The following is a 13,172-nucleotide window of genomic DNA, read 5'->3' on the forward strand; positions in this document are numbered from 1 at the left end:
TATGAGCTTCATGTTTGTATGACATTGCAAAATTGCATGTCATGACTTTATAAAGCCAGTTGAACACCCATTGTGTGAGGAGCTGCAGCTGCTTTTACACCTCAGTATCACAGTATCTCAGTATCTCATTGTTTAATTAATTTTCCCACCCTCCAACCCAGATAGACAAGTTTGCTGTTGTTAACCTGTTTTTTCACCTTGGACAAACCCAGCAAGTTCAAACCAGCCAGGGGTGTGCTTTGTACCCCTTCCATAGAAATTATTAGGATCTCTGAAACACACAAACCTGACACCTAAATGACTGGTTGATGTAAAAGGAAAGGAATCTCTCAAGGTGGATCAAGGACACAACTATGAGGAAAAAATGCATTAATTCCCCTTTTAAAACTTGCACAGATTGAATGTGTCGGTGTCCCATCAAACAGTAAAATACCGGTAGATACATTTCCCATCCCCATGCTGAAAAGTGACAATAGAGTTCCACTACCATCCCCTACCTCTGGAAAAAAACTAACCTTACTTCACATTTGGACAGACAAGCTGTTGACTCACACCATAGTAGGAGATTTATTCATTGTTTTCGTTAATGCATTAAAATATGCAAACTTCATCCTGTGGCCACATGGCTGGCCAAGTGTTATGCAAAGCCTTGTCAAGGAGGACCGGCCAAGGAGGACTGCTATTGGTGGAACAGAGACACTCCCCATTAGACAACATCTCCATTTCCCTTTTCATTCTTCAGTCAGCATGTGACTAGAAGTTTTGAGGGGGGAGAAACATTCCCATGTCACCTAGTCTGCTGTTCACCTCATTATCACCATTTCTCAATTGGCCCAAAATGATCCAATCACAGCTCACGCCATCACACCTTACCCCCTTACTGTAGCTTCACATTAACAGTATTATATAATGCATAATCTGTGGTTTCATAATTCACCCTCAGGAAACACTTGTGAAATTTATAATTTGCAGTAGGACATGTTGTGACAGGACTGACTGTTACGTATTTGGAAATATTTGAATATTGCCTAATATGTTACATACATACAGTATATATTACTTAATATTCTTATATTACACTCTGTAGTACTTATTTCGTACCTATTGCAATATTTTTTTTATTTAGATAAAGATAAAAATTAAATATAACAACCTTCAACCATCTGTTTGCATTAAAACTATTGTTTCACTCACTAGATGTTCAAATACACATTTCAACTCAAAGCCTTCATCAAACCCTTTAAGGGCTGCTAGAAAACGCGATTCTCAAATCTCTTCTTCAACAGTGGATACTCGGACAGCTTCAGCTTCCTTCTTATCATCCAAGTACACAATATCTCCCATCCCTCTCTCTGTTTGCTCATTTTGGTTAATAAAGTCCAGACTGAATGTGTATATTCACGTTCTTTTTTTGTTCTCTCTGATTTGATTGTGTTGACTAAAAGTTTTACTTGCTTGTTTTTTTAATACAACTAAACTGAAATGAACAACATTAATATGCTTGCGATAATGAATGAATGAATGAATGAATAGCATGAATAATCTACTGTAACAAAACAAACATTTTGTAATAGGATCAACACGTCTACCTCGCAAACTTATTTTTGTAAGTCGCTCTTTAACTTTTCTCGGCTGAATGTAGTGGGCCTAATCTCAAATACAGACGTTGCATAACAAACTGTAGAATTTAGGCTGGGTTGGGTACAATGACAAATTGAGTCTAATACCACTTTAATAACACTTAAGATTTTGGAATGTCTCCAGAACTACTAAAAAACATGATTGCATAACTGTGGCATTGACAATGACGCAGGTTGATTTAAAGGAGCAAGTGTCACCGGATGTACCTTTGTAACATTAATACAGATTGATTGTCATGATGATAAGGTGTTATTATTTAACACACCCAAATCAGTTGACATACAGTGTAAAGAAACTACTGGCTGAACATACTTAACCCATACATTTCCAAAACAATAAGGCAGTATGAATAAAACAAAAGCTTTTGCCATAATTAAGCCATGTTGAAAAGACTTTATACAATTCTACAAGATCTACTAAGATAGAGCAAATGTATATACTCTTTATACCCAATGTAAAAAGAACTAAAATGTAATTTTGCTTCCTTGCAGAAGTACAGTAGGGCAACAGCAAGCCCCTGCAGACGTTGCATCAGCTGTCACCTAACCCTTAAAAGAAATCCCACTGACCTCAACCAAACAGCTGACTTCCCTTCTCACTGTGACAAAACTCTACACTGCTCTTCTCATTAGTGTGCATCGCCTGTGAGGAAAATTAAAGGCACCCAAAGACATTATCTTTCAGTCCGCAGCCATGTTTGGTCTCTACATCGTGCTCTGTTTGGGTGTGCATTGTTCTTTGTTTGGTCTCATGTGCCAGCAGAGCACAGGTGGTGCCTTCTGTGCTCTTTGTTGTGGGAAGAATTCTCTGAGTTCTTTTGTGTTATGGAGAAACAAATATACAACACTATAAACCTGCATCAAAGCTGTGTGCGCCACAAACAGGTATATCAATCCAAAAGACTGTAATGGTGAAGTGCTGGTGCTCATCATGAATCTGAAGCTTCATCAGCACATCGTTTCAACACTAACTGAGTGTGGTGCAGCACTCTTGGCGAACAATTTCACAGACTTTTGCGTCAGCCTGGTGCATTACAGTTGCAGCAGCCTCCGTCAGTGCTGTGATACTGGTGTAGTCAGTGATCTTGTCCATTCAAGGCTGTGGGAGTGTAACCCCAACATAACCCCCCCACCATTCAGTTATATTTAGACGCTTGACTGAGCCAGTGTGCTAGGGGAATGCACAGCTGCTGTGGTCAAACTGTGGACAGCACTCGAGGTCTGAATTTGATGATGTTACTTGAGCATTAATACTACTCATAGCTTGATATACTGTAACTGTAGTGACGTTGTAAAATGAGCTGGTCCAGCTTTTGGAGACAAGGAGTACTTCCAGGCAATTTTTAAGGTCATAAAATGCCAGCTACGTGAGGGAGAGGTTATTAGAAGTCTCTTTAGCTATGGTATTCTAATTCTGGAGACCTGAAACATGTGATAGTTGGACATGTTAAATGAACCCTGACAGAAAACACGGGGTAAACGGTTCTTCATGCATAGCTGTATTACCTTTATATAACAGCACATACAACTAAATAGAAACAATAATGGAATAGATAAATGCGAAATTCCAGATATACAAGGTAAAAGCAATGGGCACCGCTTTCTATTAACTTCCTTTCGTAAGTAATAGTAATACAATCAAACCAGTGAGTATTCATCCTATCCAACTCGTTGGTGTTGCCATGGGAGGAAAACTGCAGGGCTCCAAAACATTCATGCTTATGGTGCAGCAACCACATGTGTCAACCACAAAGTCCACTCATTAATTTACAAAGCTGCAGGATTTGAGTGGCACAGTAACAAAGCTAATTATAGTGAAAAGGCTCATTGGATTACCAGTTCAGCACTGAAAAGGCTCCGGAGATCCTTTGCTAGAACAGGATTTAATGCTAAAATCTCTCTGACTGAATGAAATTGAAATAAACATATGGAAGCATGTGGAAAGATTTATATCTTGGACCAATACAGAGAAATTTGTTGATACCAAGAGCAATCTAATTGTATTTTTCCTATGGGTACATAGATGTTTGACTCAACACTACAACATAGCAATCATCTTTGCTACACCCTCATTTGAGAACACTGCCCAAACTTGTTTTAGTGGATGCTTGGAAGTAGTAACTAACTGGAGAAGAACTGGCATTCTTGTATTCATTTCATTTGAATCTTCATGTCATATATTTATTTGTGTTATTAAATTGAGTAAATTATGCAAACATAGATTAGATTTGATCATTTTTGCCCACTAATAGAGAATGTTGTTTGGTTATGTAAGAAAGTATCAAAAAGTCAATGACAGTAAAGATAACAATGTCATCAACACAAATTCTTTGGAGGTCCAAGATTGGGTAATGTGTTAATTCTGCACAGTATTAGTTGCATTGCGCAGACCTTCCTGTAATCATGGCCTGTTTTTGCATCATCCCAGAGGGGCTGTGTGGAAGTTTCTGCTCTAGAGTTTGTTTTTATTGCTGCTGAGAGACTGGATTATAATAATGTGTATTGGGTAATATTTTCCTAAACATTATGAATCATTGTTTAATCTCAGTAAGTAGTAGCAACAATAACAACAGCCAAACCTGTTCCAAATAACCTGAGATTAGTGAGATTTACCTCAGATTTAATGCCATATAAGCATGTCGGAAATGTATGTTGGGATTGAGAAAGGGCGTAACGTGTTCTTCTTTGTTAAAGCTCAAGCAGCAGTATTTTGAATTAGCTGCTGGGTTTTAACATATGTCCTGTACATTATTAGACATTTATTATATATCTCCATTTTTTTGTTTGTTCAAGAATGTGTTTATTGTATTGTAATGTTACACAAAGCTCTGAATTGTTTGTGTAACTTTTTAAATAAGAGCATACAACACACACACATACAGTATAGGGACACATAATGGAATCATATGTTCTTGATTCAAGACATCCACCTATTTTTTTTTCTCATCTCTTGAAAGGCCTATGCAGTTAACTATTTACTTTAAGGCCAAACATTTATGACAATTGGGACAGAAACGACAGGATTCATGAATGACCTTTATCTGGATAAACAGGGAAATTCACATGTGTCAGAGTGAACCTTGAATTGATAACAAAGGTTAGACACAACAGGACAAAAAACGCTTATTCTGCCTCTGTGGTCATTTGCAGTTCACAGACACGTTTGAAATATGACCTAAGTACAAAGGGATCTCGGAGGCTCTTTGTTTAACAAAACAGTACAACTGTAAATGTGAATGCAGGAAATGGAACAAAGTGCAGGATGTGATAAAGCACTTTCTCAAGTACGAAACCAGGGAGGTGTAAAGCAGAAGACGTTTAGTAAAATAAAGGATTTGGGAATATGCTGTCGTTTAAGATCAGAATTGCTGAAAGACATCAAGTGATCTGCTGCAGTCTCTTTCAAACATATAGTGGTTAAAGCATTGTCAGAAACAGCAAGACATATCAATGCTAGTTCGCCAGAATCTTGCTCAGTGATGATTCATGATCAGCAGTCTAGCCATGTACTCGGCAGAAATCAGGAGTATAATTAATGTTTGTTTTGCTGGTCTCTCACCACTTGATACTAGAGAATGGTGATAAAACTCTGTGTTCATGACGGATGCTACTTTTTATATATCTAGCAGTGCAGAAGGATCAATGGGGAAATCAAATGATAATATTGTATTACATTGACAAAGACTACATATGTTTTTACAGAAAATGTCATCTGAGCCACTGGCTATTAATCAGTATCAATTAATCAAGTCCACCAGTATCTTCTTGCATCTGCAGGTAAGCTTGGTATGTAACTGGCCAACAAAATCTACATGTATTTTTAATGATGTAAATCTTTGTTGACTGTAAAGTCTTTTGCGTTCAAAGCAGGCAGTTAAAACTCCTTTTTAAATGTGTTTAGAAAAAACATTTATATTGCAGGGAAAACATGCTGGTATCTACTGGTAAGTATATTTACAATTATCAATATACAAACAATTTTATCAGCTATTTGAAAATGATTTCAGTGCATGCTGCCATTTCATTTTTATTTTTATTTATCACTAATAGTCCTATATTTAAGTACTATACTTAAAAAAGATATCTAATGGGACAAAAAGAAGATACATATTGTTAATCATGTATTCAGTGAACATTTTGAAATCAGCTCCTCTCTTTGTGGAATGCAGTTTTCATAAGGATGACTTGTTGGCCCCCGCTGGAAGCAGGGTCTTGGCCTTGTCCCATCTCAGAAGTGGATGCTGAATTAAGATTGTTGGTTGTAAGGGCAAATAATAAACTCTGCTCAGGAGACCTCTGAAGAGTGACGTCAATGCTATTGCAGGTCAGGGGTGTAGTGGTAAATACAGAGCTGGGTCATTTACCCACCTTGTTTCCCCTCATTGATTGTCACAGTAGATCTGAAAATAGATGAGTAAACTCTGAGACTCATTTCAAAGAGGTGGATAAACTAGGTTTACTGTCCACTAAGCCCCTGATTGTAGTACATAATCTAGAGACATGGAACAACACACTTCTGAATTCCTCCTCCTGATAAATTTTACATATAAATTCTTTTATATTTGTATTTTATGTTATGTAGGGCATTAATACCGGAAAAATAATTACACGATGTATATTTAATTTTTTATTTGGAACATAGTGATAAAATTGTGGACTGTGTTGCCATGGCATTTTCAGCAAGAAAAAAGATGGAGCTCAGCTGGTCTTCAGTGGAGACCGGATATCAACAAGTCAAAACACATGGGAACCATCCTTGAGGGCAATCTCCGCTTCCAAAATGCAAACTCTACAGAGCAATTATACCCGTCACACTAAAAGTATACTGACCTTTTCAGTAAGTACAGTCAGCTGACAGAAGCTAACAAGAGTGGGTTTGGCCTGGGGTCAAACTCTTCAGTGACCAATGGTAAGGGCAGTGCAGGAGCAACCTGCTTCCAACTGTTTCCCCCCTGGCAAGACACACTAAAGCCACTGAACACATAACTGTCACACAAACTCATATTGAGGTCTTAGTTATTAGTGTTGCTATTGTTATTGCTGTGCATCAGTCTCTCTCGCTAACCCCAACCGGTCAGCAGCTGCACACGCAGAGCCGGAGTCTGCTCGAGGAAGTGCTTGCTCATGGTGGAAATTGTTGGTTCTCTGTAAATAATTTTATAAGGAAATTAGTCTATACCCTGCTCTATTTTATGTGTCCTGAGAAATTATAATTTGGTGCTATAGAAATAAAATTAAACTTCCAGTTAATACATCACAGATGTGTGGTGCATCATAAATTTAAAAATAACAAAATTTGAAACAAATCTCAGCTATATAGTTAAATGTTGTTCCATTTCTGAAGAATTACTAGTACTTTTAAAAAAACTACACTTTAAAGTCAATGGAAACCATTCAATTGAAAGTAATTTCAAGTTTCGTTTTTTAGATAAACCACACTTTTGCTTGAAAAGAAAATCATTAAAATTCAATGCTAATGAACAAATACTGTAGACGCACTAAAGTAAATTGGGGATGCCCTAAAAACAGATCAATTATTTTCATGTAATTATCAGTTACCTTCCTGGAATTTAATTTTAAGAACTAACAAACAGTACAGCATCAGTACAGCAGTAATCCACTTTTGTTAACCACAAAGTAGACAGGCCACATTTTAAAAACATACTCTTGACAGATGTGTCAAATAAAGTTATTTACCATTTGGTTTGTTTTTAAATTGAGCTCTGATGCAAGATCAATGAACCAACAAGAAATATTCATGACACAGACATTTGAAAGGAGTAGTTTTTTTATTACAGAGCATAAGGAAACTACCCAGACTAGACATGAAGCATAACACAGTATGAGCTACTTGTTCCTCTGGAAGTTTGAACGCATGTTTGTAGGAGGGTAGAAAAGCAAATGGGGAGTAGAGGAAATAGAAAAGGCACTCTTACACTTACTGTAGTCAACTTTATGACCTCCGAGCGGTAAATGGGAACAAAACCAAAACTTGAAACTCTTATCCTACACAAGGGACGGCCATGTAAACAAGGCTGGTTTCTCTGTACTACACCAACCAAATGTTGCCATTCCACTAGTGAGGATAGGAGAGCCAAAGAATTGCACCAGACATTTTAAATGGGATTTCAAAACTAACCCACCTAAAAATAAGATACAGTCCACAAATAAAAAAGGTCGTAAAATTGCCATTAACAGTAGCCAGCTGAGGCAGACCAAAGCTTTTCTGTACAACACTCTGGAGTCTCAAGCTGAACACTGAAAAATGAGCAAGATTAAAAAAGGAATTAGAGATTCAATAACCAAGTGTGTTTAAAGCTGCCTTCTGAAACCACGGCTTCTCTGTATCCACGCCGAGTTTCAGAGAACAAATAAATAGTGTTGAGGTTCGAGTATCAGCCAATAAGACTCAGTGGCAAAGAACACACTCCACTAAGGATAAAGATGGTAAACAGGTTTCTCTGTAGCTACACCTGCCATCAATATACTTAGGGAGTAAAAGGGCCTTTAGTCACATCAAAACCATAAAAAAAGCAAGTGAACTACTTTTTTTCTCTTTCTAAAAAGGGCTCATTTAAAATTGAATTTCAATAAATAATCCAATTTTTCAATCGTTATCAAGTATAACCAATACCTCTGCAGACCAGAGCAGTGACATAGCAGCTTCTGACTTTTCTGTATTACGTCAGAAAACAGCAAAGGTCTGTAGAGGCATCTGAGGCTTTAGGCTCATTTGAGAGCTTGAATAATTAGGATTTGGCTCGCCCCTTAGCCTGCAATGCATAGCATTTTTTTTTTAACACAGCAACAACCCTTGAATTTTAATTGTGCCATTCTAGCATCCTCCATTAAGACAAGGGGATAAACCTAACAAAAACAATAAGGGAATTAGGGAATAATGGTACCAGATTGACAAAGGAGGAATGTTTAAAAAGAAGCTGAATTTGTTTGCAGAGGTACCAGAGCCGGACCCTCAAAACTATCAAATTCTGCTTCTAAATTGATTGAAAATGTGTAGATGTTGCACAGACTCCTTACATCAGTAGCACCAGTAAATTAAGAGGGCTATCGCATATAGACTAATATGCTACCGCCATGACACTGAATACAAGACTGACAATATTGACGAGTGTGTGGAATGCCAAAAGGATTTAAACTGAAGGCTGCTATTCAGGGTCTATCGCAACAAGAAGCAGGGGGACCTCAAGATGTGGGAGAACATTTAGTACCAATGGTGCATGAGTTCATGGAACCCATCCAATTCTTTAAACATCAAGTTTCTGAGGCATGCCTCCTAGGACCCATTATGATACTGCAACCAGCAGAGAACAGTAACAAGACAGAGGAGGGAGGTGGAGTGAGGAGGGGGAGTCACGTGTTAAATGATACCATTATGAAAGAGATAAGCGCATTTCACCCCCGGAACCTTGGAGGCTTCTCTGTAGTATACACCAACAAGCCCTGGGGGGAAAAGCTTAACAAGTTTAGTATTTGAGTTTTTTGGGCACCTCCCATGGGAAGGAGTCTCGGCCAAAGTGGCCATAGGCTGCAGTCCTCTGATACAAGGGCTTCTTCAGATCCAGCTCCCTGGAATACATAATCAACATATTTAGCAGCAGTCACACACACAGTGCCTCAAATCACATTCATACTCACACATCATACCGATCACATTTGCTGGTGTGGCGCGTCAAGTGCCATTAAAAAAAATATAAATTAAATATATATTAAAAAAAAAAAAAAAGTTTGTCAGACCAGCTGGTAAAGAGGGAACACGTGAAGCTTCAACACTTACCCTGCCAACCAAACTCATCCCTGAGCAGTGTGTTGACTGCAGCTTGCAGATGAAAACCACACTCATCCAATTTACAAAAAAGGACACTTCTCTAACTATGAGCTACAATGCTTTATTACACCTGTTATCAAAACGTCTACCCTAATAAATTAAGACTTTTGCACTCAATACACGTATATCCTTTAAGACTGTGCCATGTACTTAAGTAGAATGAGATATGGCAAACTCACAGCTTTCGAGAAATAAAAAAATTCAGCTGTAGCAAAAGAAAAATAGTACTGGCTCTAAGTTTCACCATACAAGAATAGATTAAATTAACTGTAGATCCTGGGCAGCTACATAATAAGAGAACTAAGGCACATGAAGCAGGGAGGAACCAGGAGCGGTTGATTCACAGAGTAGCAGGTGGCTTCAGAGGTTACACATTACCTGACAATAACTCCAGGACGGAGATCAAAGTTCCTCTTCACAATGTCAAGCAGCTCTCTCTCACTCTTGTTGGAGGTCCCGTAGTGGAAGATAGAAATGGAGAGGGGGTGGGCAACTCCAATAGCATAGGACACCTAATACAGACACATGTGTTATACCAATCTTAAAAACAGCACTTTTTAGGTAGGAACCTGTTGCAGACGCACTCTCTAAAATGAAGAGAGGAGCATTATTAAACTAGCGCTCACCTGGACCAACACTCTCCTGCACAGCTCAGCCTTCACCAGAGACTTGGCCACCCAGCGTGCAGCGTAAGCAGCAGAGCGGTCCACCTTTGTGTAATCCTTCCCGGAGAAGGCGCCACCGCCGTGGGCTCCCCAGCCGCCGTAAGTGTCAACAATGATTTTACGCCCCGTCAGGCCAGCATCACCCTGTGATGGAAGAACAGAGGTTACAACAGGTAAGCAACTCACCGGCTAGAAACCCCTTCTGAAAGCCACACCTGCTGACATTTACCTGTGGGCCTCCGATGACAAATCGCCCGCTGGGCTGCAGGTGGTAGATGGTGTCATCGTCCAAATAGATGCAGGGAACTACAGCCTTGATGATTTTCTCCTTCAGGGCATCTCTCATCTCCTCCAGGCAGATATCCTCATCGTGCTGAACAGAGACGACAATTGTGTGCACGCGAACTGGAAGCATGGCGCCGCGGTCCTGGCGGTATTGGACGGTAACCTGCGAAGAAGGTGAGAATATAAATGAGCTACAGCCCTCCAACAAAGACAATTTATAGTAGTAAATAACTGCAAGTATGGACGCTCTACCTGAGTCTTAGAGTCTGGTCGCAGCCATGGAAGGGTGCCATTGCGACGCAACTCAGCCATCTTAGCGTTCAGCTTATGGGCAAGGACAATAGTGAGAGGCATACTCTCCTCAGTCTCATCAGTGGCATATCCAAACATCAGCCCCTGCAGAGGAAGAGACATTAACTCGAGTGTTCAAAAAGCACGAGTCTCGTTTGAGGACAATAACAGACCAGCAACCTGCAACTTCACTACAAACACGACCAAAATGCTGTTTTAACTACTGACCTGGTCCCCTGCTCCAATATCCTCCTCATTGCGATCAATGTGGACACCCTGAGCGATGTCAGGAGACTGCTGCTCCAAGGCCACGAGAACATTGCAGGTCTTGTAGTCGAATCCTGTGCAGGAGACAGACAGCAGCTTAAAATGCCATTCTCCAAACAAACCCGCAGACAACACAAACCAGAAAAACAACAACAACAAGCCACACCTTTGCAGGAGTCGTCGTATCCAATTTGGCGGATGGTGTCACGAACAACTTTCTGGTAGTCAACTGTGGCACGTGAAGTCACCTCGCCGGCCAACAGGATCATCCCAGTCTTGGCAACAGTCTCTGCAAAGAGAAACAAAACACTCAATAGTCCGCTGGCATTATAAAAAGCACCTGAACAAACAAACAATACATACATATACAGAGACACGTAACAACTGCTTTTTCTTACCACAAGCAACTTTGGCATCCGGATCTTGCTTCAGATGGGCGTCTAGAACCGCATCACTGATCTGATCGCAGATCTTGTCTGAAAAAAACAAACAAAAAAACAATGCAACTAAACACCGGCATCAATAGCACTGCAGCAGCAGCAGAGGACCGGGCCGTATGTAAACTGAGGCAGCGGCCCGGATCGCGGTCGGTAGGAGGGGCTCAGGGTCTTACATCAGTCGCCATTTAAGCATGTGGTAAGGGAGGGAGCGCGCGCAACCAACCGGGGAACCGGAAGGCGAGCGTGACAAAACTATAAACACCGAGTGAATTAACGTTAAGTTACATAAGCCGAGGATATAATAATAATAATAATATTAATAATATAATTTAAAAAAACAAAAAAAAACACCCACGATGACGCAGAGGTCAACGACCAACGGAAAACGTGACGAGTCACTGTACCCCCCGCGTGTCTCAGGAATAACGGACGTTTCGGGGGCACGTTCAGTGAAACGTTAACAATAAACACTGTGACGACAAGACCGTGTGAGCGTCGTTCACAGGTAAACGCTGAGCGTAACTCAGGTGTGTCGGGGGACCAGACACGCGCAGCATCACCGGCTCAGCAACGGTTAGCCAGCTAGGCTAGCAGCGCGTGCTCTTGAGACCGGCCCAGCCGACGTTCCGGTGACGGAGGAGGCCGAAACCTTCACGTCTTTTATGCCGTCGACTGCTTTTATTTCCCTCTTAATACGAGGGAAACGTGAAACTGGACGACGGCCAAATAACGTCGTAAAAAAAAATAATAATAATAATAATTGATAGGTGTCGTGTCTTACCGGGGTGTCCTTCTCCGACAGACTCCGAGGTGAACAAGAAGCAGTCCTCGTCAATGAGGGAGTTATGAAAGCCATTCATCTGTCCGTTCATTGTCGCTAACGGCGGCTGCGGGAATTTACAACTGTTACAACGTTAATATCGAGCCTAACTGTATTTATTCTTGTTAGCAGCGTCTCGGCGGTTTTCTCTTTTTCTTTTTCTCTCTCTCCCTCCCAAACGACAGTTCAGATCTGCCTCTCTATTGATCCTCAAGCCTGAGCCTCATGGCGCAGAGCTATTTATCCTGTGAAGGCAGACGCTCTGACGTCAGGAGGGTGTGGGCCGTACCATTCAGCCTGTCGAGGGGTGGGGAGCGTACTGTAACCGGTGTCTGTAACCAGCAATGCACCGCAGAGTGTCATCAGAATCTGACAGCGAACATGCTGCCAAAATGTTAGGAGCGAGACGAGAGCCTCGGCTCAGTCAGCACCTCCCCCCCTTAGTAATGACCTAATCGCACCTCAAGTGGGTGTGTCTGTCAAATAAAAAGAAACTTAAAGTTGTTCAGTCTGACTTTTTAAACAGCAGAAGTTGGAACCATAACCTTTCTCCATTACCATGTCACCATACCACACATGCCATACCTCAGTTGTTAACCCACAAAACACAAATCTTCATTCAAGCTTTAATAAGTTAAGGCTAGCCAAGATGTTGAAAACAAAACAAATTGTGGTCTGAACGTTTGACACTTGATCCTCCTCTGTCTGACTATCCTTCCCACTTTGTGTCCTGTATTTTAAGCAAGTGAAAGTAGAGCTGTCTGGCTGTGCATACACGAACTTGCACTGGTTCAACAGTGCAGTGTTTGTTGCAGTAACAATTGAGTTTTTATGCAGTTAGGATGAGACGTCTTACATAAAACTACTACTTTCCTTGTGTGTGTTTATCATTGGCCTAAGTGTATCAGGCAACAAACA

The 13,172-nt window shown here is 40.5% G+C and overlaps 1 protein-coding gene across 1 annotated transcript; it reads right to left on the minus strand.

Annotated features, from left to right (window-relative positions):
• Positions 1-7,410: 7,410 nt before the first annotated feature.
• Positions 7,411-12,484, minus strand: mat2ab (methionine adenosyltransferase II, alpha b). The gene is made up of 9 exons (XM_035657786.1): positions 12,216-12,484; positions 11,393-11,470; positions 11,161-11,283; positions 10,956-11,068; positions 10,689-10,832; positions 10,381-10,599; positions 10,113-10,295; positions 9,865-9,998; positions 7,411-9,227 (listed from the first exon to the last, which is right to left on the minus strand). The coding sequence occupies exons 1-9, from the start codon at positions 12,304-12,306 to the stop codon at positions 9,125-9,127; spliced, it is 1,188 nt and encodes a 395-aa protein (XP_035513679.1). The 5' UTR covers positions 12,307-12,484; the 3' UTR covers positions 7,411-9,124.
• Positions 12,485-13,172: the final 688 nt, after the last annotated feature.

This window comes from Morone saxatilis, unplaced genomic scaffold (assembly GCF_004916995.1).
Source record: "Morone saxatilis isolate NCDOM2014 unplaced genomic scaffold, NCSU_SB_2.0 Contig16, whole genome shotgun sequence".
Classification (NCBI taxonomy): Eukaryota; Metazoa; Chordata; class Actinopteri; family Moronidae; genus Morone; species Morone saxatilis.